At 53.2% G+C, this 25,243-nt stretch overlaps 2 protein-coding genes across 2 annotated transcripts in view; both read right to left on the minus strand.

Annotated features, from left to right (window-relative positions):
* Nucleotides 1-25,243, minus strand: part of LOC129132012 (uncharacterized) — a 292,843-nt gene that overhangs the window by 177,073 nt on the left and 90,527 nt on the right. The window lies entirely within an intron of this gene.
* Nucleotides 8,580-23,457, minus strand: LOC143695832 (serine/threonine-protein kinase PAK 3-like). Its single transcript, XM_077191045.1, has 11 exons — nucleotides 23,443-23,457; nucleotides 15,487-15,524; nucleotides 14,902-15,083; nucleotides 14,171-14,234; nucleotides 13,292-13,340; nucleotides 12,143-12,252; nucleotides 11,269-11,386; nucleotides 10,776-10,875; nucleotides 10,162-10,358; nucleotides 9,117-9,254; nucleotides 8,580-8,669 (listed from the first exon to the last, which is right to left on the minus strand). The coding sequence occupies exons 1-11, from the start codon at nucleotides 23,455-23,457 to the stop codon at nucleotides 8,580-8,582; spliced, it is 1,101 nt and encodes a 366-aa protein (XP_077047160.1).

The raw sequence follows: 25,243 nt of genomic DNA on the forward strand, positions 1-25,243 counted from the left end.
CTGCGGCAGGACAGGGACCGGCTCTGGGATACGGGCTGGGGAGGGCACCCTGAGCACAGGGACGAGGAGCAAGGAACACCTGGGAAATACAGATTGTACATGGAAGGATCCAGATTTTCTTTTCTTTTCTTTTCTTGGGATCACCACAGAAACGAAGGATTTTGCAGAAATCTCAGCAGCTCTCAGAGGATGAGCACCCACAGGCACCGAGGGGGGCTGCAGGAGGGGCAGAAGAAGGCCCTGCAGCACTTGGGCACAAAGGCCCAGCAGGTGAGTGCAAGAAGGGAGCAGCAAAAGGCCAAGCTGAAGGCAAAGGCCAGGGCAGAGTTCCTACAGCCCCTGAGGGATCAACCCCAGGGCCCAAGGGGGCCCCAGCACCCAGGGCACGGGCTCGGCCACAAGCACCCGGCAGAGGCATTGCCCTCCTCGGCAGGGGACAGCCCACCCAAACAGCCCCTGGCAAGGAATCAGGGCTCCAGCTGCAGGGCACAAGGACACTGCAAGCACAGACAGCAGCACCCTCAGGACCAGCAAGTCCACCCCGTGATGGACATGGATTGGCAGGGCTGTCACAGCTCCCATCACACCAGGGACCCTCCACACTGGAGCCCTTGAGAACATTCAGGTGGGTCTGCATTGAGAGGAGGCCTCTCCTGATGGACACAGGGGCCTCTCAATCCACTCTGAATCTTAGACCTAATGGGCAAAATAGGAAAGGCATGGTTTAATTATTAAGGGAATAAGTGGGAAAGATGAGCAGGTATGATTTCATCAACCACTACTAGGAGATGTAGGGGATACGCTTGAAATACATTAATTTCTTTTTCTTCCTACTGTGATTGCAATTTACTGGGAAGGAATTTGGTGGCTGGATTTTTATATTGTAAAAGGTGATACAGAGGCTTATGATGTTGTACTTATGTGTCAAATGTCTGGCAAGGCCTATGCTGAAGTGAACCCACAAATGTGGACAGTCCAGGGAAAGAGGGAAAATTAGATATGGAGCCTCACCAAATTACTTTGAAGCAACAAGGACAAGAGGTTGCTTGTATTGATTTAAAATCAATACCCTATTCCAAGAGAGGGAAGGAAGGGCTTACAGCTTATTACTGACTCTCTCTTAAAGGCAGGGTTTTGGAGCCAGGGATCTCTCCCTACAACACTCCAGTCAAGAAACTGGATGGATGGACACAAGGAGGAATCACAGAATTTTCAAGTGTTAAAAAGCAGATTAACTGAGGCTCCTGCCCTGGCCCTCCTAGACAGGGAGAAAGAATTTGAATTATAGGTGGATGTTAAACAGGGCCATGCCGAAGAATTCTTGTGTTAAAATGTTTAACCCAGTGGCCAGAGTGGCCTCAATCTGTCTGCAGAATTGTGCAGACACAACTCACATGGGAACTGAGGCCTGAAAACTGATGACAACAGGAGGATCTCCTAGAGTTCAAGTCTGGCAGCAAGTTAAAGCTCTGACAACCAAAAGAGCCTCTAAATGAATGAGCAGGGCTCGGTTATTACAGTATGAAACTTGTTCAGTGGCACAGGAGGATTCAGAACTGAGGACAGGGCAAGGGTTTAACTCAGCCTCCTGTTTGAACAGCCTGGAGAGGGGCTGGCAAGAAACCCAGGACTGCACTCAAGGGACAGAGCTCCAGACCCAGGCTGGGAGAGATTGATGGGACATTCCCTGGCCTGAGGGACAAAATGTGTTTGTGGATGGCTCTGCAAGGGCAGCAGAAGGGAAAAGAGCTACAAGACAGGCTGTTATTAAGGAAGGGGAATCAGACAAAGCGCAGGTCACCGCCCCATGCTCAGCTCAACCCAAGGAGCTGTGGGTGCTTGTAAGAGCCTGGCACTGAAATGCCCTGAGCAGGAAGGCTTCAATATCTTCTGCTGACACCATGGCACCTAACAGGGGGCAAAAGCAATTCTGACTGCTTCAATCTGACTGATGCAATCACTGCATCACTTATTAGGGTATTTCTGAAATAATTAATTCATAGAGAAGGGACTGTGGAAGCAATAGACTCAGAAAGAAGAACTCATTTTAGTCGAAAGATCCTTCAGGGGGTTATGGCAGCTTTAGGAATACAATGGGACCTCCATAACCCCTGGCACCCCCTGAGCTCAGGTCAGGAGAAATAAAAAAACACTTTTGGAAGCTGGTGATAAAAACCAAGATGCCGTGGGTACAGCTTTTGCCATTGGCTATGGCAAGAAGAAGAACCAAACCCAGGGCAGATATTCAATTATCTCCCTTGGAATTGATGTCTGGAATTCCTTACCCTTGAAATTCTCCACCTTGTGCAGGGTGGAGATAAGGGATGTATGTTTCAAGCAGTCTGTGGCCAGAATCCTGTCTCTTGTGAAATCTCTCCCACAGGAAGCTGGGCTGGCACAGAGCCTGCCCTGGCACTTTGCTGTTGCCAACACCCAGCCAGGACATCGGCTCCTGCCTAAGGAGTGCAAAGCAGCACCACTGGTGGCCAAGGGGCCCATGCCAAGTGTCCCTGAGGCCAGAAACAGCCACCAGCACAGCTGAACACGGGGGGACCCCTCAGCCTGGCCTCAGGGGCTCTGAAGCCCCGGAGATTTGCACTTCCCGCCTGCAGCAGGACCATGGCAGCCGCCCCTGAGCCTGCCCTGAAGGCAACGCAGCAGCAGCCAGGGCTCCACAGCGGGCCAAGCCCCTGGGCCTGCCCACAGATCCTCTGCTCAAACCCTCGGAAATCCTGGCCACCCTCCTCTGGCACCTCCAGCCACTGCGGCCAAGCCTTGCTGCCACTGCTGCAGCTTCAGCGCTGGCTGGGCCTGCACTGCCACAGCTGCTGGGGAGCACCACGGCACAATTCCACTCTGGGGCTCACTCACACCCACACTCTGGGCTGACTGCGACTGCATTGCTGCAAAATGTACCCATTTTGGTTCTTTTAAATCTTCTTTCTCTCAGGCTCGTTTGTCTTTGCCTTGGGGAAAGGAATTTTAAAGGTTTTATTTAAAGGATGTTACACCACTCAACAGAGATGAGTTCAACATCTCCACAGACTGGGAATAGCCCAAAAGACACCCACAGAGATAACGACCAGCAACAAAACATCAACGCCCAGCAGCAAACAGCAACCAACAGCTACCCCAGACACTGCCCCCGGCACAGCTGGAGACACCTGGTCTGGAAAAGGCTGAGCAGGAAATCCAGGAGTGTGGAGCTAATTAACTCCAGAGGGGAAGGAATCCGGATCTAACAGGAAACCAAATACTAAAAACTACACCACTTGGAAGCAATGAACATTAAACCAGTGGATTTAGATTGGTTCAGACTACATAAAGTTTAGGAAAAAACTAATAAATCTCACGTGTCATGGAATGATCTTCTCCGCACACTCGGGCTATGTGTGGATGGAATGATGTGTGCTGCATATCTTTGCCAAAACCAAGTAATGCCTTGACTCTCTAACACTAAAGATATTGTTGGAGGGTTTTTGTTTTCCCCGCAGTTTCAGTGACAAGAATACAACATGAGAATCGTTTTTCAAAATAATCCTACTTTATATGGTTAGGTAGGTTTGGGACAGAAGTGTGAGAATCAAGTTTTGCTATGGGTTTTTCAACGTTCACCTAGAACTGCTTTAAAGGTGACCATTTAACTCAGAAACAGTTAATAGTTTGTTTAAATATTGTTTAAAAAACAAACAAAAAACCCTCCCCCCACCTAAAACCATAACAAAACAAAAAAACAACCAACCAAATAAATAAAAAACAAACAAAACCCACCAAAAACAACAACAACTAAAAAGCAGATTCTGGGGGGGGTGGGGTGGGCTGCATGGCTGCTCCGGAAGAGAAGCTTTATTCCAGGTAGCCCGGAGAGGAGCTTTAGAAATGCAAATTAACACTGCTGGGGCAAAGCCTGGACAATGTACCTGGGTCTTCCTACCCGGGGCAGGAATTGGGCTGATTCCCTCTGCCTGCTTGCACTGATGGAATTTGCACAGCTAAAGGCAGAGCCCATGGTGAGGATATCTGACTCTGCAACAGAAATTGGTACAGCTGCAAAAGGAAACAGCAAATGGAGAATGTTGTGGATGCAGCTCATTCAGCAGGTGAGCGAGGGGATGCAGGGGGCAGCCAGGCCTCCTGATCCAGGAATGCCTAGAGAAGGACAGGGAATGAGGGCACTCAGAATAATTCCAAAACCAAAGAAGACTCAGTAAGAAAAAAACAGAGTCAATGAGTCAATCTGCTTGGAGATAGGGCCAGGGACTTGTAGAGAAGGAAGTAACGGGAAAAACCATCAGTTTCAGAAAATAGAACAAACTGACACGGACTGCTGCTCAAAATTCCTCTAAATTCATGAACTTTGAGAAAAAGAACAAAGACTTAAGAGAGCCAGGAATATCGGCTGTTCTACAAAAGTGGGGGTGCACATTAACAAGGACATGCAGTTGGCGGATCGGGAGGTCTGAACCGTCCAAATACCTCAGCCAGTGGGCAAAGGGAGAGAGAGAATGGGCCAGGAAAATGAAGATAAAAAGGAGGCTGCGAACTACAATGGCAGAGAGCGCACGGCAAATGCCCCACGGCCTCTCCCTCTGCTCAGCAATAAAGTCACTTGTACAGGACTCCTCTGTCTCCTCGGGGCACAGAAACCTCCGGCCACGTCAATTTCCCCGCACAGCCCCGGGCACGGGGCAGCCGCCTCTGTCCCAGCCACAGCAACCGGGCCGAGCCAGCGCTGCTCCGGCAGCGGCTCCTGCCGAGGCAGCGGCCGCAAGGAGACCGCGGGCAGCCGCTCCCGCAGCGCCCTCACGCCAGCGGCAACACGCGCCGGACACGGCACAACGAACCCGCCTGAGCCCCCTGCCGCCCCCGAGGCCCGCAGCGAGCCCCGAGCCCCCGCACAACCCAGCGCGCCTCCCACCTGCGCTGCGGCCGCCTCCCAGCTCCGCCGCCGCCGCCTCACCGCGCTCCGGCCGCTGCCGCCGCTCCCGGGCCCGCACAGACGCTCCGCCAATGGCGACGCTGCCGAGCCACGGCCGCTCTCAGGCCGCCACCGGGGCGGTCCCACCGGTCCCCGCCCCGATCCCACCAATCAGCGCGCCAGAACCACGACTGACGGCACTGTCGCCCAATCGCAGCCGGGGGCGGGCTCTGCGCGCGGCACAGCCTCGCCCTGCGCTCTCAGGGACCCCCGGGCTGCGTGAGGGCAGAGCCGGAGATGAGGAACAGCCCTGGAACGGGCCCGAGCCCGAGGGGGATTGAGCTGAAAACACAAACAAACTTCTCCGCGCCTCCCGCCACGGCTTTCCCGGCACTGCGGCTCCGGTGGCTCCGGCTCAGCGGGAAGCCAGGAGCCTCACTTCTCCTACCCCTGATTAGGAGCATCAGTGCATCGCTTTGATTTCCCTCAAATAGGGAAAACTGCCCCAAACCCCTGTGGATGAGTGGGGGAGGGGAGAGATTTCTGACAGAGAACTCCAAAAATTGAGAGCAGGATAATGAAGAGTAAGTGAAGAGCCTTAAATCCAGCTTTCCCCCACGCCTCCCTCCTTCCAGCTGCACCTCCTACCCCGGCAGTGCCGGAGACAGGGAATGGGGCCGTGCTCACTTCATGCCCCGGGGCTTCTCCCTCTGCTCAGGGACAGGAGTCGTTCCCCTGCTGCACCCTGGGCTCTCTCCCACCGGAGACTTCTCCAGGAACTTCTCCAAGCTGAGTCCATCCCACGGGGCACAGCCCCCCTCCAAGTGCTGCAGCGTGGGTCACTGTGCCCCGGGGTCAGTCCTGCCAGGACAGGCTGCTCCAGCGGGGCCCCTCTGGCCACGGGGGCACAGCCTCCTCTCAGGCATCCCCGTGCTCCAGCGTGGCTGCTCCGGGACCTGCAGGGGGATCTCTGCATCCCCATGGATCTGCAGGGGGACCTCTGCATCCCCATGGATCTGCAGGGGGATCTCTGCATCCCCATGGATCTCTGCATGGGGCACCACCGTCTTTGGAGGCACCAGGAATAGGCTGAGCTCTGCCTGAAGCTCTTCTCACATTCCCCACACCCTTCCCGGCACAGGGAGGCTTTTACCTCCTCACAGCTCCCCAGGCTGGGTTTGCAGCCCCTCCTCGTGTGGGGTCTCTGGGGCTTTTCCCCCCCGTTGGATTCCTGCCCTGTGGAGCAGTTCCAAATGGCCTCTTCCACGAGGTTCTGTGGCAGGGATTTGTTCTCCCTGGTCTCTGTCCACAGCTCAGTGCCTGGGGGAGGAAGACAAGGAGAGGAAGAGACAGGGAGAAGGGAAAAGGCAGGAGGAGAGGAAGGAAGAAGGAACAAGGGAGGAAGGAGATGGAAAAGGAACGTGGATGGATGTAGGACAGAATGAGGAGAGGAAGGAGGGTGGACAAGGAGAAGATGGGATTTGCCTCCATGCCAGAGGGAAGGGGAAGGAGATCCCCCCAGTCCATCCCTGGCAGGATGGCGTTGGCAGTGAGGCTGTCCTGCAGCGATGCTGGGCTGGGAGATGGAGCAGCAGGGAGGGGAAAGGGGCAGTGATTCCTCCTGCCCTGCCTGGCTGTCCCAGTCTGGAGCGTCCTGGCGCTGCCGAGGCCCTTGGAGCGTCCGGCACTCAGGAGCCCGGAGCTCACGGCTGCTTTATAAAGCTGACAAAGTCGGCAGGATGGGTCTGGGTATGATCTCAGCAAACTGGGTTTATTGGTACAGGAACAGGGGACAGAGCTGAACAGGGTCCAGGCACAAAGACAGGGTGCAAGCTGAGGGCACAGGGGGTTTTTATATGGGGTAGTGAGGGTGGAGCTGAGGGTCAGGGTCCAATGGACATGGGGGAAAATGGAGCAAAGGAGGGGTTAAGGGTCGGGACAGCTAATAGGGAAACAGGGGCAGAGGAATGCAGTAAACTGGGGCCAATGGAGGGACAGAGAGGGAGAACATTCTAGGGACTAACCAGAGATGGGTAATAGGGGTGAACTAGGGTAATTAGGCCAATGGGCCAATGGGGTAACATAACTTTCCATAAATCAGCATGTGACAGCAAGATCTGTGAGAGAAGCAAGCTTCTCACCATAACCTTGAAATCTATTCTTCTTATTGGGGACCAGTCCTCCATAGCTGTGGAAGTGAGACTCTGATGGTAGAGTCCTCGGCCTCCACACCAGTACATCTTTCTTTTCCTTGCAGCCTCCTCCTCCGCCACCCAGACAAAATTTAGGATTGACAAATCTGGCTTAGGAGAGCAACAAGGGGTGAGCACCTTGGGTTTTGTGATAAAGGAACCTCACTCTTTAGAATTTTTAAAAGTTTAATAAGGAATAATAAGGGACAAATCAGTAACAGCGCTGGGTGTTGGCAATGGCCAGAGGCACACCGGTTAACCACAGCAACTCTTCTTGTCTAGTTTTTCCATTGTATTGTTCAAATACATATTCATAATGATTATACATATTCAAACATTTCTTTGAACACATTTACATGTTCCAGGAATTCTTTAGGTTGGTTTGACCCCCAACTTGCCTTTTTAGAGCACGTGCAGGAATCGTGGATTGCTGTTTTGAGGGTTGTGTGTCACTGCCTGACAAGGGCCCCTGCTCTGTGGTTTCAGCAGGTGACAGTTATTGACAGTGGAAGGGTCAGTGGCAGGGGCCTCATCACATCCCTTCCTTAGATGTTATCTGACCATGCAGATGCTTTTAGCTATTTCCACAAGTACTTTAAATGAACATTAGCTATTTCACAAATATCTCTGAGTCATTCTCAGTATTGTCAGTTAGTAACAAAAAAAAAGCATCAGTTCTTATTTCACAATTATGGCTACTTCTGCAAAAGTTAACATTATAATGCACAACATCTGGCATGCACTTCAATATTTTGCAAAAGCCAAAACTATAATGTATGTTTTTCACACTGTCCACTAACTAAAATATCATCCATAAATGATGTTCTGAGGATATGAGCTACACACGGGCCAGGCATTGGCCACAAAGAGCTGACAAATTGTACTATAGCAAAAGCAGTGAAAAGTGATTACAAACTGTACTATATCAAGCTCATTGTGATTCAGAATATTTTGCAGAAGTCAATACATAATAGCAAAAGCCAGCACTACCTAGTTATTTATAACAAACCCAGGGCAGGTTTTTCCCTTGCATGGAGCACCTGGGCCTTCCCCGGGCCCCTTCTGCCCTCCTGCAGAGCCGGTGGCATTTTCCAGCACACACAGTTTGTAGCCAGGAGCCGGGTGCAGCCGAGAAGGCTCCAAGCGCCTCCTTCCAGGCTGACTCTGCAGGTGCCGAGGCTGCTCTGGGCTCTGCCAGGGCTCTGCTGGGGCTCAGCTCTGGGCCAGGCTGGGCCCGCCCTCCCCTCACATTGCTCCGGGCAGCTGAGTCACAGCGGGAGAGGGAAGGGACACATCAGGGGAGTTGAGGTTTAAGAGCGTTTTTATTCATAAAACTTTCATAACAATCAGGCTGCTCTAACTACCATAACTAACTAGCAATGCTAACTACCCTAACTAACTACCAGTGCTAACTACCATGACTAACTAATTGTCCTAACTACTGTAAGAAGAAGCTGTCCTCAAGTGCTTCATCTGCTCTGCTGCTCCCTCAGGTCCTTTGCTGCAGTGATCAGAGGGGTCAGGCTGGAGAGAGGCTTGGCTGATGATAAAAATGGGTGCTGCCCAAAGGATAAAAAGGAAAGAAATGAACTGTTACTTTCCAGAGTCAAGTTCCTCACAGGCTCTGTTCCAGGAGAGGGACAGGGAAATGGTTTGAAAATCGAGGGAAGCAGGCTCAGATTAGATCTAAGGAAGAATTTTTTAACCAGGAGAGTGGGGAAACACTGACAGGAGGTGCCCAGAGATGTGGGAGGTGCCTCCTGCCTGGAAACATCCAAGCTCAGGTCAGGCAGGGCTCTGAGGCCCCTGAGCTGCTTGAAGATGTCCCTGCTCGCTGTGGGGCACCAGGTCCAGATGAGCTCGAAAGGAGCCTGCCAGGCCACAGCAGGCCAGGATTCTGCTTGCTCTGCACGTGGAACGCAGCGAGACTGGAGACTATCGGAGGGGGCCCCACAAGAAAACCCCTCCCTGGCGCTGCTGCTTCCCCTGCAGCCCTTGGCTCTCACCTGCAGCAGCTCCTGGGCAGCCCAGCGCTGCTCCTCGTCCGGCTCCAGGCTGCACTCGAGGAAGTCCCGCAGCAGAGCCGACAGGCGCCGGGGCTCCTGCAGCTGCGGGGTCCCGTTCTGCCGGATCAGAGCGCGAGCCTGCAGGGAAAGCAAACTCAGCGCTCTGCCAGCTCCCTTCACACCCACACGGGCTCACATCCACCCCGGGGCCTCAGCCCCAGCTCCAGGGCCACTTTCCTCCCTGCCAGAGATGCTGCTCAGAGCTCATTTTGCTATGCCAAGCAAAAAACCCAAACCCTGGGGCTGCCACAGCCACTGCAACATCCAAATGATCTCGCCTTGAGAGCCAGTTTCATTGGCCGGCTTTGTTAGTAGGAACCTCCATCAGAAATAGCCCATTTTGCTTCTCCAAATATGGACACCAGCTTTACAGGCCATTTTCCAGAGTCACTGTGGTCTGCCTGTGTTATTTCAGAGGATTCTTCCATCAAGTGCATCTCTGCAGTGCCACTGACACTCAAGTAAATGCATTCCTGATGCCCCATCCCAGAAACTGCCAGGCAAGAAACAGGAGGTTTGTGATGCTGAAAGCTCAGGCTTGGTGACATGGAAAAAGTAGCTTGGACTAGGAAAGAAATACATTAGACTATGAGGATGTTAAACCATCATCTTCCTGTTTTCAACAAGTTTCCCAGTGAGAAGAATCAGGGGAGATCATCTTGCAAAACCTCTTTTAGAAACTCCTGCAGAAATCTTGATGGGTTTGGGGCTGGGATTTGGGGATGGTGTGGGGTTTTCTTGCAAGATAACATTAGAGCTGATGCACTTGCTTCATATTTCCAGGTCATCCTCTCAGCTAGAAGAGCTGCAACAATGAAAAGCCCAAAGCAAATTGTTGCTGGAGACTGCAGAACATTCGTCTGTGTGGAGGCACAAGTCCTCTGGGAATTCCCTTCCCATGTGCAGAAACCTCCAGCTGCTGCTCCCAGTGCAGGGTCCCCCTGTGCTCGCAGTCTCTGCAGGCACTGGAGAATTTGCCTCTTACCATGGCCGCCGTTTCCCTGAAGTAAGGAGGTTCTCCTTCCACCATCTCGATGGTCACAATGCCGAAGGACCAGATGTCCACCTTGGGGCCATAAGGAGATCTGGTCACAACTTCTGGGGCCATCCAGTGAGCAGTGCCCACCATGGAGCTGCGCTGGTCCTGCTCAGGGCTGAGCTGAGCGCAGAGGCCAAAATCAGCTGAGGACAGAAAGAAACCCTGTCAAAGGCAGCTGCAATGAGGAAACCAAGCACAAGATTCCCCACGCTCAGTCTGAGAATGCAGTAGTGAAGTCAGCTGGAAAAGCCCTCAGGGCTGTAGCCAAGGAAAGATGGAACTGGGCCCTTCAAGAAACCCTCAGCTTTCCTGCAGTGGCTTTTACTGATTCCCTTGGAGCTTTAGATTCCCACTGCTGCCCCTCTGGAAGGGCCATGGCCAGAGCAAAGGCACTGCTGGCCCCCTGCTCCTCTCCTGAGCTCTCTGCAGGGGCAGCCGCTCTCAGCTGGCAGCAGGGGCCGGGCAGTGCCCCCAGCAGCCCTTGTGGGGCTCTGGCCCTCCCTGGGAAGCAGCCCCAGCCCCGCAGCCCGGGAGCGCCGTGCCTGGCCAGGAACACCCACCCAGCCTGACAGAGCCGTCCATGCCCAGGAGGATGTTGGAGCTCTTCAGATCCCTGTGGATCACCCGGTTGGAATGGAGGAAATCCAGGCCCTGCAGACACTGAGAGAGAACAAGAAACACGAGGGCAAAAATCAATGGCTGGAATATATCACACCAGAAGGGACAGCTCAGAATTCTGCCAGCAGCAGCTTTGCTGTGACAGGCCAGGAGTGCAGTGCACACAAGCTCCAGGCAAACGGTTCAAGGCAAAGCTGAGAACAGCAAATCAAATCCAAACCAGAAAGAGAGTACCACAACAGCAGGAGAGAGAACAAGAACAGAGTAGAAGTGCAGTGATGCTGGCAGGCCGTTCACTGCAGAGGCTCTTTCTTCTCCAGCTCATGAAAACAACACAGAAACAAAGCCCTGAGCATGGAGCCACTCCTGTTCTCACACCCTGTTTGGAAGGACCATCGTGTCCCAGCCATGGGAGTGACAAGCAGGATCCCTCACCTCCCGACTGACAGCTGCCATCTCTCCTTCAGCCATGCGTGTCTGTCTGACAACGTCCTGCAAAGTTCCCCCATCCATGTATTCCGTCACCAGCCAGAGATCTCCATCCACAAGGAAGCTGGAAGAGGAAAGCAATGGCATGGAGATGAAAGTGCAGAGCTCAATTCCCCCATGGAAAAGCCTGGAGGGGAGTTTTGTTTCCAGGTCACTTGTCAGTGAGGACAGAATCAGATGGAGAGACATTCCTGCCAGGCTGCACAGTCCTTGGAATCTGCACAGTCTAAAGGGGAAGGAGACACCTGTGAGAAAGGAGAGGCTTTGGATGGCAAGCAGGTGAAAAATGCAGTTTAGCAACAGCCCAGATCAATGTAGAACCACAACCCTTGGCCCCAGCTGGTTCAGCTTCTGAACTCATCAGTTCCACCATTCCCTCCAGAACAAGGCAACACAACTGCCAGGGTTATCCAGGGGAGGAGGCCGTGCAGCACTTGGGACAAAAGCAGTCAGAAAACCTTTCAGAAAGTCCCTTCAGAAACAGGCAAGGCCAGTGAAAAATGGGCAAATGAGGCATTTCTGGAAACAAGAACCCGATCTTCCTGGCATCTGTAGCAATGGAAAAGGGCTGGGAAGAAGAAGCCAAGGGAAATAATTTCTGCTGTGGTTTATCAGCACTTGCTGGGAGACACAGCAAACGGGGTCAACTTGAAGGAAAAACCAAAGCAAAGCAACAAAAGCACGTGGAGGGAGTGAACTGCCAGGCTGTTATTTTGGGAAGATGTGGCTGGGTCAGGCATTTTCAAAACAGGCTACAGACTCCTGATGCCAGGAAAGGTTAACGCAGGGCCTGGGCTCGGGATAGAGCTGAAGCACTCACCTGTCCAAAGAGTTGACAATGTTGGGGTTCTTCTTGTCCTTCAGGAGCAGGATCTCATTCACAGCTCGTTCCCTGTTCTGCCCTCTGAGACTCATTTTCTTGATGGCCACCTGAAGGGACATTGCAGCCTTGAACTGGAGGAGTCTGTGGCAGGAGGCCACAGCAAACACGGAGCGAGTCTTTGTGGAGCGACGGAGCCAGGCTGTGCCAAACTGCCTTGGGATGGGACACCAGAGCTCAGCAAGGGGCATTCCCACAGCCCATTCCTCTGCCAGCTGGGGGCTGCTTACAGGACACATGGCCAGGGACATTTGGCCTTGCAAGCTCTGCAGAAATGGTCCCTCAGCTGTCAGCCTCAAAGCTCTAACAACATTCTCTGCACCTACAGTCTTCTCAAATGGCCTCAACACTCCTACTATTATTATTCAAACCCATTTTGCAAGCAGGAGGTAATTCTGGTTCTCTGAAAACAGAGCAAAACAGCCAGGAACCCCTTAGCAATTCTATGGGATTTGGTCATGATTTCAGATCCAGCTGCTCTGTTTGGGATTGCACAACAAAGCAGACATGCACACCCATTGCTCAGGTGATCCCTGTCACAGGCTGTCACTGACACCAGACCTAAACACAACTGCAGGATTAGGAGAGAGCTTTGCTCTGGACATTCATCTTCTCATTTCTCTCCCTCACTCTCTGTGAACAGCTGAAGTAGGACTAAAACCCCAAATTGAGCCCAAGCAGGATCTCTCCCTAATCAGACCATGAGGTATCCTTTGAAGATAAAAGGCAGGATGGAAATAATAGTGTTATAGTTCAGCTAAGAATAGCTAAATAATGTTCCTGTCTAAGGTTGGGATGAAGATAAAATGGGCCTCAGTCTCCAGCAGCTGATGCATTCACACTTTTAGATATGAAGGCCAAGCCAGCGTGTCCTGCTCTGACAGACACCGCTGCCCTCCTTGCATTCCTTTGGTGCTTCAGAAGGACCAAGTCTGTCCCAGCTGTGCTCTGCAGGCTGACACTGCTCTGCCTTCAGAGGAGCAGCCTGGGCAGGAAAGCTCTGCTGGCCCCCAAAGCTGCAGCCACAGCTCCCAGCAGAGGGGAAAGCCCTGGAGAGCTGCCAGGCGTGCTGGGCGTGTTGGCACTGACCTCTCCTCCAGTGGCCCTGTCGAGTCCTTTATAAACGGTTCCAAAAGCCCTGGAGACAAAACAGCAGAGAAGAAAGAAGCAGCGCTTTAGGCCCTGGCAGGGAAAGCCAGCCCAGACAGGAGATCTCTGCTGCCTGCAGCGTTCACAAACACCTGGGTGCATTGACCCTTCCAACAACAGCACAGCAGCCACCAGCCCTCTGCCATGCAAGGTGTGCAGGAGAAAACTGAGACCCAACATGAAGGAATTGGCCTGGAGCAAATCCCAATGTCCACCCTGAATTGCTTTAGTTCAAAAGTTGAGGTGAGAAATGGGTGTCTAAAGACCTGGAAAAGAATGCATTTCATCCTTTTCCATTTCCTGCCTAAGACCTGCAGGTTCCACAAGGGCCCTGCCATCAGGCAGGTGATGCTTTTTCCCCCAGAGTGCATCAGCTCTGTGCCTGTTACTGAATGAATGGGGTCTGCTACCTGTGTTAGAATAGAGCACTTATTAGTTCATCTCTGGTTTCTGTTTCTAAACCATTAGGTTGATAATCCTGGCCAGTGGATATTTTTTGAAGGAAAATATTTGAAAGAAATCTTCTTGAGAACTGTTTTCTGACAGTCACCAGATGGTGAGTTGCTCTTTTAGGCAATCCAGTTCCAGGGACAGAAGATCTTCCAGGTCCTGCTCCTTGCTGCAGGCAGGACACTGTCAGCCTCAGGGGCCTTTGACGGCGCCTTCTGACCACAATTATCAATTCTGATCAGGACTGAGAGACAGCAGGATGGTAGCCCAGTGTCTGAAGGTGCTTGGAGCTCTCCTGACTTCTCACTTGATCCTGCACCAGCACAACACCCGGCCCTGCTTGTGCAGCAGTAGCTGCCGTGCACTTACCCTTGGCCAATCTGCTCCAGTTCCAGGTATTTCTCGGCAGGCTCCTCCTCGCTCACGGTGTTCCCTGAAAGAAACCACGTGGAAGACGCTCCCTCCCAGAGTGAGACCCCACCTTGCAGCAGAGCCACAACCAGCCCCACTCCCTGGGGCCGTGAGCCCCTTGGTGTCAGCCGGGGAAGGACAATAAATGGCTCGGTGACATTCAGCTGCAGAGCAACACTGGGTGCAGCTGATGCTGAGACACACACACAGCACCTGCTCGGGCACCCAGGAACAGAGCAGACGTACTCAGCTGCATCAGGCACCACTCCCCTCTCCCCTCTGGCTGCCCAGCTGTGCTGCTGTCAGAATGTTCAGCCCAGGATCCCACAGCGGAGGGAGGTTCATTGTCCTCTTCCCAAGCAGAGGGAGCTTCTCCATCCTCTTCCCAAAATGCTGCAGCTTCTCCATCCTCATCCCAAAACGCTGCAGGTTTGTCATCATCTTTCCAAGCCAGGGGATGTTTGCTGTCCACTTCCCATGCTGGGAGATGTTCACTCTCCTCTTCCCATGCCACAGGATATCCTCCATCCTCATCCCACACTGGGAGATGTCCATTGTCCTCATCCCACTCCGTGGGAGCTTGGCCACTCTGGTCCCACACCAGGGGACATCCACCGTCCTCGTCCCAGGCCGGGAGATGTCCCCTGTCCTTGTCCCACCCCGCGGGAGCCTCGCCGTTGCATTCCCACCCCGCGGGATGTTCGCCCTCGTCTCCCAGAGCAGCGGGAAGTTCACTGTCATCTCCCGGCGCTGAGGGAAGTTCACCATCGTCCCCCAGAGCAGCGGGAAGCTCACTGCTGTCTTCTTCCTCTTTGGCCTCCTCTTCGTAAGCAGAGGGAGCCCCAGGAGGTTCTGGTGCTGCTTCTGTGCCCTGTGGACAGACGGCAGCGTGAGGGACGGGAAGTTCTATCTCAGTTATCACCTTATTTATCCTCAGCTGCACATCCAGCTGCACTACGCAGAAATGGGGTTTGGAGCTGTTCCAACTAACAATGGGCTAAAGTCGACATTGCCACTTATTGTTGGGAATTCGATATTCCACCATGGCTAAAGCCAGCAAGCAATCCTCTGCCTGCAAAACCAGACCTGCAGCTCTTCAAAAGCTCTTCAGCAGAAAAGGAGAAAACTGCCAGGGATCCCTTTGCTGCTGCTGCTGCTGCAAAGACACTGACAGGACCTTTCCTTCAGCCTCCCAGGCTGGCCCTCGACTGCCACATGCCGAGCTCACAACTTGCTGCACAATTCCAAACACCAAAGGTTCCTTTCCCACTCACCAAAGGAGGAGCTGCTCGGAATCCAGACATGAGGTGCCCTGCAATGGGAGAGGGAACATGAACCAGATGCTGTTAGGAGAAAAACTGCCAATGCTGGGAAATGCCACGGAGCAAGGCAACCCCAAAAGAGCATTTTGCTTTCACTGCATCCCTCCAGGAGCCACAGTCCCTTCCCACAGCAAGCAAGAGAACAAGCACAAAACACTGGGCTGGGTCAGTTCTTGGCTGGAGCAGCAAAGGGAGGCAGTTCCAGGCTCTGCTGGCACAGACTCCCTGCTTGAGGGAACAGAACCCCCCAGGGCTCATTGCAGGTGCTGTGCACGCCCCGCTGGCTGCAGACACCCCCTTTTTCAGCTGCAGCTGCTGGCAGGAGCTCTCCCAAAGCAATGGTGTCTTCATGGCCATTTGGTTCCAAAGCCAACTCAGCTCCAGAGGAAGAACAGAAAGCACACAGCAAGCCCAAAGGCACAGATGCTGCACCGAGGGAAAACCTCAACTTACGTGCCAAGTGGGTTAAAAAATACCCCGAATAAGCCACAGAGTACAGAGTGCAAACTGCAGCAGCCACGTGCTGGATCATTTTGGCTGCGCTGCACACGCCTGCAGCCTGTAGCCCTGCAAGCACAGAAGGACAGGGCTGGGCTGGCTGCTGAGAATGCCTCGGGCAGGAAGATCCTCCAGCAGCGAGCCCAGAGCCACTCTGGGCACTGAGGCCTCCGTGTCCCACAGCAACGGGAACACCACGGGGACGTGGCGCTGTTCCTGTGACATCCCAGCAGCAGCTCACGCAGAAACCGCCTGGAAGGTTCTCCTGTGTCACAAAGGAGCACAAAGAACCCTCCCAGGGCACAGCCCATGGCCCAAAGGATGCAAGAGGAACTCGGAAAATGCAGCAAACAAGGACACCCCATAGCCCAGCCTGAACACTGAGGAGAACAAGGACAGGACCAAAGCAAAGGAAACTAAAGTGACCTTTAGTCACTGATAGTTCTGACTAAAAGCAGCAAGCCTTGCTCCATCTGGGATCTTTGTTCTAGTTCTAAAAACAAGCAAGGTTCTCCAGTCTAAATACACAGAAGGCAGGAACTGGGGAGGAGGTGGGATTAGGAAGGAGGACGAGGAGGAGGGAGAGAGGAAAACGGGGAGCAGGAAGAGGAGGAGCAGGAGCAGGAACAGGAGGAACAGGAGGTTCCAGTGCCCCCTGTGGCCGCAGCCACGGGACCATCGCCCCCACCTCGTCTTGCAGCTCAGTGGGGAGGGGGAGCTCGTCCCAAATTTATCCAGGAGTCCCTGAGAGGGTTTTTTATTGGGGGCGTATTTGGAGCTCGCAGATTGTGGACTTGACCCCAAATATCATCTGGTGTCTCTGGGAGGTTTTTTTTTCTCTGTGTGTGTAGGTTTGGATCTTGCAGGAGCCCAAAGCTGAGCCCCTTGGGGGATCTTTGGGGGCCCACGTGGCCATTGCCCAGTATGGGCAGGGGAGGACATTGGTCCTGGGGACCGCCGGGAGAGCAGAGGAGGGGAACCCCTGGGACCCCCAGAGTGGGGAGAGCAGAGAGGGGCAATCCCAGAGCTGGGGGACCCCAGCAGACTGGAAAGGGGGGGAGCCTGGAGAGGAGAGACCCCTGGGATCCCTGGGATCTCAAAGTAGAGCATCAGGGGAGAAGGGCCCCCATGGACCCCCAAAAGGCCCTGGATCATCCCTGAGCAGGACGCCGGAGAATGGAGACCCCCTGGAACCATTGGACCCCCATGATCCCAAGGAAAGGAAATCAGGAAACCTCTGGAACACCAGAAGTGGAGAGATGAGTGATAGGGAAATCCTGGGAGAGCTTTTTGGGCTGAACCTTGACATTGTGGAGATTTTCATGGACACAAGACTCCTGCTGACTTCTACAGATGGAATTGGGCAGGAGGAGCCTCTACTCCAAGGTGTTCCCACCTTGGTTTCCCCCAAACCAGGATCTGTCATTCCCAAGCTGTGGCCAGATGGCAGAGGAGGAAAAGCCCCAGAGATCCCGCATGAGGAGGGGCTGCAAACCCAGCCCAGGGAGCTGCAGGGAGGAAAGAGCCCCCCTGAGCCAGGAAGGCGGCCGGAGATCCAGCCAGAGCTCAGAGCTGGTGGAGAAGCCTCATGGCAGGGAGAAGCCCCACAAGTGCTTGTAATGTGGGAAGGGTTTCAGCTACAGCTCCACCCTGATGGAACACCTGAACATCCACTCTGGGGAGAGGCCCTGGGAGTGTGGGGAATGTGGGAAGAGCTTCAGTGGGACCTCCGGCCTCACCAAGCACCACAAGATCCACACTGGGGAATGGCCCTGTATGAGTGCTTGGAATGTCAGAAGAGCTTCAAATGGGATTCAGAGATCGTCACTCACCAGCACTTGCACACCAGGGAGAGGCCCTGCGAGTGTCCCGAGTGTGGGAAGAGCTTCGTGCGCTGCTGCAGCTCCATCCCCCATGGGAGGATCTGTGCTGGATGATCCCCAGTGACCCCCGTTGGGCAGAGCCCCGGTGACCCCTGTTCTGGGTGATCCCCGTTGGGTGGGGGGAAGGTGTTGGAGAGATTTCTTTCCCTTCTCCTTGTGCTGCTGTGATTTGGTTGGTAATAAATTCCCTCCGTGTGCCCAGGCCGGGTCTGTTGTGCCCGTGCGGGATTTGTTGAGGGATCTCTCCCGGTCCTTGTCCCCAGCCAGGAACCCTCGGTTCCATTTTCTGTCCCTGTGCGGCTGCGGGGGCAGGGACAGAGCGGCTCTGGGGGTGCCTGGCATCGGGCCAGCGTCACCGCTCGCCACGGGCACCGCTGAGATCCCGCGCCCCTGGGCACGCATTGCTGGGCTCACCTGAGCTCCCACCCGCCCAGCGCCCCAAGGTTCCCCCTCCCCAAAAAACTCCCAGCCCGGGGCTGCAGCGGCCCGGAAGGCCTCAGCCAATCAAAACACAGCCAAAACGCGCCGCAGCCAATGAGAACGCGGGGCGTTGAAGAGTCATCAGTTGTGTGGCGGAGCCTCTGAGATCGGGTCCCCAAAAGTGGCGGCAGCCAATGAGAGCGCGCGGCGCTGCCGAGCCCGCCCTGCTCTGGACTGGTGCTGCCAGCGCAGCGCGGCTGCTTTGGGGCTGCTGCTCCCTGCCCGGCCCCGGCCATGGGGCGAGGGGCGGCAGCTGGGGCCCTACTGGTGGCACTGGTGGTGCTGGGAGCCCCCCCGGCTGCGGGCGCGGAGCTCTCGGGTGAGCGGGGTCGGGAGGCGCTGGGATAGGGGGGGAGAAGGGGGAAAAGGGAGCGAAGGGGGGAGCCCGGAATGGAGGGGGAGGAGGAGGGGACCCCCCAAAGGCCGAGCGGGAGGGGCTGAGGATTGGGGGGAGGTGAGGAAGGGGTGGGAGACGGTGGGAAAGTGGGGAAAAGGGGAGAGTGGGATCCCAAAACAGGAACCCAGCGCCTCCCACCCGGACCCCACCTGCGTCCCCCGCCGGGGCTGTTCGGGGAAGGGGCGCGTGGGGGGCGCCCAGGTCGGGCCCAGAGCCCAGCGCTGCCCCAGCCCGACCTGCCTCGCCTCTATCCCCGAGCTCCCCCCTCTTCAATCATCGCCAGATCCCCACTGGGGAAAAGCCCTACGAGGGTGGGGAGTGTGAGAAGAGCTTCAGCAACAGCTCCGACCTAAGGGCACGCTTCCACATCCACTCCGGGAGAGGCCCTGCGAGTGCCCTGATTGCAGGAAGAGCTTTATACGCTGTTCCAGCTCCATCTTTAGTGCAATACAACAATCCCCCATGGGAGGATCCCCATTGGATGATCCCCAGTGACCCCCGTTGGGCAGAGCCCTGGTTATGCCCATTCTGGGTGACCCTTGTTGGGTGGGGGGAAGGTGTTGGAGAAATTTATTTCCCCTCTCCTTGTGCTGCTGTGATTTGGTTGGTAATAAATTCCCTCCCTGTGCCCAGGCTGGGCCTGTGATGCCCATTTTGGTGTTTGATGAGGGATCTCTCCCTGTCTTATCCCAACCCAGGAACTCTTGGTTAAATTTTCTCTGCCCTGTGCAGCTGTGGGAGGCAGGGACAGAGTGGCTTTGGTGGGTGGCTGACATCAGGCAGCATCACCCAGGCCATGGGCACCCCTGAGATCCCAGTGTGGTGGTGCATTGCCCCCTCCTCCTTTCCAGGCTGCGGTGTGATCTGAGAAATGCTTGTTAGGTCTTGTCCTTGGAAACGGCACCTGGGTTTTGCTCTTTCCAAACTTATCAGAAACACTGTCTGCTCCCAGGAACTGCTAAAAGGTTCCTGTTTTCCTTATGACCAGTCTTGGAAAATATTCCTGTCTTGGTTTGGAAAGACAGGTATCTGCTTAAGGAAGGCAGGAGCCTCCCCTGAAATGGAAAATGTAAACCTCCTCCCTCTGAATTGTTATGAAATTGAAATTAAGGGGGCTCGCAGGCAAATATATGGGAGCAGGGATAAGAGTTCTTTATTAGGGAAAAAAATAAAAGGACAAAATAAACAATGCAGTAAATCCAACCAACACTGCCAGAGTCAGAACACAACCTGACATCCTGTTGTTCAGGGTGTTGGTAGCAGTCCAAGTGGAAATGTGCCTGCAGTCCTCCTGGAGTAGCAGATACGGTTTTGTTGGAGCAGTGGTCCTGTAGAAAGGGTGAAGTCTTCCTCTGAATATCCAGTGGAAGAGGCAGCTGTTTCCTCTGGGGATCCAGTGGAGAAAGCCATGCTGGTGTTCCAGAATCTCAAGATTATATCTGGGTAGCAATGCTTGGCTCCTCTCTCTGGGCTCACATCTCCCAGTGGGATGCTGTAGATCTTATCAGCCATGCAGTGACATTCAACAGCCTATTAACAACAGATGTCTCCCCTGAGGGAGGATTGGTTGTGGAAAAGATAAGGAAAACAGAAGACAACTGCCATTCAGATGGCAAATAGAAAGCATCTTGCTTGGCAGTCAGGACATTACCCACCCCTTATTCTATTTCCATCTGCATCACAATGAAACCTTACACAGAGTTCTCACTTAAGACTAGGTTTCCCTGTGGTCCACAATGGCTTTCTCCATCTTTCTGCATTACCCATCAAGTGTAACCAGGTCCTTGAGCAAAAACAATTCCACGGATGGGTTTGTCTTTGCCTGAGGTGGGATTAATCCAAACAGTCTTCCCTAAAATGCCTTTCATATGTACCACAGGAACTTTATCTCCCTCCACTGTGTGCAGGGGTTCAGACTGGGCAGGACCAGCTCGATTTATGGACCCTCTGGTGTTGACCATCCAGGTGGCTTTTGCTAAGTTCATTTCCCAATTTCTAAAAGTCCCCCCACTGAGTGCCTTAAGGGTAGTTTTAAGTAGTCCATTGCACCCATCAACTTTCCCAGCAGTTGGTGCATGATAGAGGATATGGTATATCCATTCAATACTATGTTCCCTGGCCCAGGTGTTAAAGCCATTCTTGAAATGGGTCCCGTTGTCTGACTCAATCCTCTCAGGGCTACCATGCCTCCAAAGGACCTGGTTTTCAAGGCCCAGGATGGTGTTCCAGGCATTAGCATGAGACACAGGGTAGGTTTCCAACCATCCAGTGGTGGCTTCCACCATGGTCAGCAGGTAGCGCTTGCCCTGGCGTGTCTGGGGCAGTGTGATGGAGTCGATCTGCCAGGCCTCCCCATACTTGTACTTGGACCATCACCCACCGTACCATAGGGGCTTCACTCGCTTGGCCTGCTTGAGGGCAGCACACGTCTCACAGTCATGGATAACCTGTGAAATACTGTCCATGGTTAAATCCACCCCTCAGTCTTGTGCCCACTTATAGGTGGCATCTCTGCCCTGATGGCCTGAGGCAGCATGGGCCCATCGAGCTAGGAACAACTCCCCCTTATGTTGCCAATCTAAGTCTATCTTCGACACCTCTATTTTTGCAGCCTGGTCTACCTGCTCATTGTTTCAGTGTTCCTCATTAGCTCTACTCTTGGGAACATGAGCATCTACATGGTGAACTTTCATAGGTAGCCTCCCTACCCTGGTAGCAATGTCTTTCCACTCATCAGCAGCCCAAATTGGTTTTCCTCTATGCTGCCAGTTGGACTCTTTCCACCTCTCCAGCCATCCCCACAGAGCATTGGCTACCATCCATGAATCAGTATAAAGGTAGAGTTTTGGCCACTTCTCTCTTTCAGCAATGTCCAGGGCCAGCTGAACAGCTTTGAGTTCAGCAAGTTGACTTGATCCACCTTCTCCTTCAGTGGCCTCTGCAACCTGTCGTGTGGGGCTCCATACGGCTGCTTTCCACTTCCAGTTCATCCCTACGATGCGACAGGAACCGTCAGTGAAAAGAGCGTAGCGCGTTTCCTCTGGGGGCAGTTTGTCATAGGGAGGAGCTTCTTCAGCACGTCACTGGTTCTTGTTCCTCTTCATCAGTGAGACCAAAATTCTCACCTTCTGGCCAGTTTGTAGTTATTGCCAAAATCCCAGGGTGATTCAGTTTCCAATATGGGCGCACTGTGTGATGAGAGCAATCCATTTACTCCATGTGGTGTCAGTGGCGTGGTGGGAGGTGGGAACCTTTCCTTTAAACATCCACCCCAGTACTGGTAGTTGGAGTGCCAGGAGGAGCTGCGCTTTTGTGCCAATCACCTCTGAGGCAGCCTGGACTCCTTCATAGGCAGCCAAGATTTTCCTCTCTGTGGAAGTGTAGTTGGCTTTGGATCTTCTGTAACTTCTGCTCTAGAAGTTGGTTGGCCTCGAGTCTCCCCGGGCATCTTCTGCCAAAGGCTCCAGGACACACCATTGTTCCCGGCTACAGAGCAGAGCACGTTCTGCACCTCTGGTCCTGTCCTGACTGGGCCAAGGGCTACAGCATGAGTGATCTTCTGCTTGATCTGTGCAAAGGCTTGTTGCTGCTCAGGGCCCCAGGGGAAATTGTTCTTCTTGCGGGTGACCAGGTAGAGAGGGCTCTCTGACTGTACTCGGGAATGTGCATTCTCCAAAAACCTATCGCGTCTAGGAGAGCTTGTGTTTCCTTCTTGCTGGTTGGTGGAGACATTGCTGTGATCTTGTTGATGACCTCAGTGGGAATCTGACACCATCCATCTTGCCACTTTACTCCAGGAACTGGATCTTTTGGGTGGGTCCCTTGATTTTGCTCTTCTTGATAGCGAAGCCGGCTTCCAGCAGAATCTGGATGATCCTCTCTCCTTTCTCAAACACTTCCATTGCTGTGTTCCCCCACACAATGATGCCATTGATGTACTGCAAGTTCTCTGGAGCCTCACCCTTTTCCAGTGCACTCTGGATCAGTTCATGGCAGATGATGGGGCTGTGCTTCCACCCCTGGGGCAGTCGGTTCCAGGTGTACTGCACGCCCCTCCAGGTGAAAGCAAACTGAGGCCTGCATTCTGCTGCCAGAGGAATGGAGAAGAGCACCTTAGCATTGTCAGTGGTGGCGTACCCCTTTGCTGCCTTGGACTCCAGCTCGTACTGGAGTTCCAGCATGTCCAGCACAGCAGCACTCAGTGGTGGAGTCACTTCATTCAAGCCACGATAGTCCACAGTCAATCTCCATTCTCTGTCAGACTTGCACACAGGCCAGATGGGACTGTTGAAGGGTGAGTGGGTTTTGCTGACCACCCCTTGGCTCTCCAGCTCACGGATCATTTTGTGCATGGGGATCACAGCATCCCAATTTGTCCGATACTGCCGGTGGTGCACTGTCGAGGTGGCAATTGCACTCGTTGCTCTTCCACCTTCAGAAGTCCTATTGCAGATGGGTTTTCTGATAGTCCAGGCAAGGTATTCAACTGCTTCATGTTCTCTGCCTCTACAGCAGCTATTCCAAAAGCTCACTTGAGTCTTTCTGGGTCTTTGTAAAGCCATTCCAGAGGAAGTCGATGCCCAGAACACACAGGGCCTCTGGGCCAGTCACAATAGGATGTTTCTGCCCCTCTTTCCCAGTCAGGCTCACCTTGGCTTCCAACATAGTCAATCCCCGTCACCCTGGCAATGGAAACAGGTTCCGCCCCAATGTGTCCCGATGGTATTAGAGTACACTGCACACCAGTATCAACTAAGGCATCATATTTTTGTGGCTTTGATGTGCCAGGCCATCAGATCCACACCATCTAAAAGATCCAGTTTTCCCATGCCTCTTCCTGGCTACAGGCAGGGGCCCCCTAATCCTGGTTATTATTTCTTTCCTGGGCACGCATGCTAGAGGTTCTCTCCTTCACGGAGATCTGATAGATCATACCCAGCAGCTCAGTCATGGGAGGTTGAGGCTACCTTCACTTTACTGGAGTTCCCTTGATTAGTGTTTCCCTCGGTGAGTTGATGCACCCATGCTGCCAGGACAGAAGTGGGTTTTCCATCCCACCTTCCCATGTCTTCCCCATGGTCATGCAGGGAGAACCACACGTCAGCCCCTGGGGTGTACCCTCTCTGTCTAGCTGGGGAATATTGGGCTCTGACTTTGGGGCTGTGACTTGCACTGGTGCCATATGGGAACTGTTGCTCCTCACTGTGGTGGTGCTCACAGGGGTCCCAGGATGAGGGAAGAGATGAGAATGCTGACTCCACAGAAGTCAGAAGGCTTGATTTATTATTTTATGATATATATTATATTAAAACTATACTAAAAGAATAGAAGAAAGGATTTCATCAGAAGGCTAGCTAAGAATAGAAAAAGAATGAGTAACAAAGGCTTGTGACTGACCAAGACAGTCCAGACAGCTGGACTGTGATTGGCCAGTAATTAGAAATAACCACATGAGACCAATCACAGATCCACCTGTTAATTCCACAGCAGCAGATAATTATTTGTGGAGAGCTTTGTGGATAATTGGCTAGCTGAGAAAGGCCACTTCGATGTGATACCGTTGGATAAGGATAGGGGAAACAAGCTGGGGATTAAGTAACCAGTGTCCAATCACTGACAGAGGTCATGGTGATCTTCGCTGAAACAGGAAGATGGGGGAGAAAATCGCTTGCCAGAAAATGAAGATAGCCTAGGTAGAGTAGTTATAAGAATGTAAACATAGAAACAAAATAATCATTAGAGCATAGAAGTAGGTGTGGTTGATCTAAGTGTGCTTTAACCAATAATGAGCTCAGCTTTTGCAATATGTATAAGCTTCATTAACACCAATATAAATATGTGTGAGCTATCAATAAAATTTGGGATTTGCGGTTCATGCATATTGTGTGAGGCAATTCTTCCACCGTTCATGACAATTATTGTTTACATTTTGTTCCTGAGGCCTCTCGGCTTCTCAGGAGGAAAAAATACTAAGGAAAGGATTTTTCATAAAATATGTCTGTGACACCTCACCCCTCCCTCATCTCCTTTATCTCCTCTTTGAGATTTTTAATCACAGCAGAGACATGAGCCAGCATTGGGCCATTGATCATACTCTCATCTTTCTAAGCTTGTTGGCGACAGAGCCCACTGTCTCTTGGTTGGTATCTGCATTAATCGTTGCAATGAAGGTGGTGTATTGAGATGGCCCCAGATTTGCCAGGCTCCACAACATTTACCCTGTGCACCTGACCTTGTCGGGGTCATTTTCATGCTGTCCATCCCTCCCAAAGAGTCCCTCCAATGCTGCTACTTCTCTCAGCTGTTGGATCCCTTCCTCAAGGGTCTTCCAGCACATTCTATGGTGGTGCTCCTGCATGCTCTCCCTGTGGACAAACCTCTCTCTGACACTCATTAAAAGCCGTTCCTAGAGGGAAGGGGACCCTGGCTCCCTTACAAAAATCTGATTGAT

Source organism: Agelaius phoeniceus, chromosome 27 (assembly GCF_051311805.1).
Source record: "Agelaius phoeniceus isolate bAgePho1 chromosome 27, bAgePho1.hap1, whole genome shotgun sequence".
NCBI classification, from domain to species: Eukaryota; Metazoa; Chordata; class Aves; order Passeriformes; family Icteridae; genus Agelaius; species Agelaius phoeniceus.

Excerpts from the sequence above, each read along its gene's own strand:
- LOC143695832 (XM_077191045.1), bottom strand. Across the intron at positions 15,084-15,486 it reads TCCGAGCAGCTCCTCCTTTG|GGCACAGAAGCAGCACCAGA; the intron begins GTGAGTGGGAAA and ends GTCTGTCCACAG. Across the intron at positions 12,253-13,291 it reads ACAGGGCCACTGGAGGAGAG|GTGGCCATCAAGAAAATGAG; the intron begins GTCAGTGCCAAC and ends ATGTCCCTTCAG.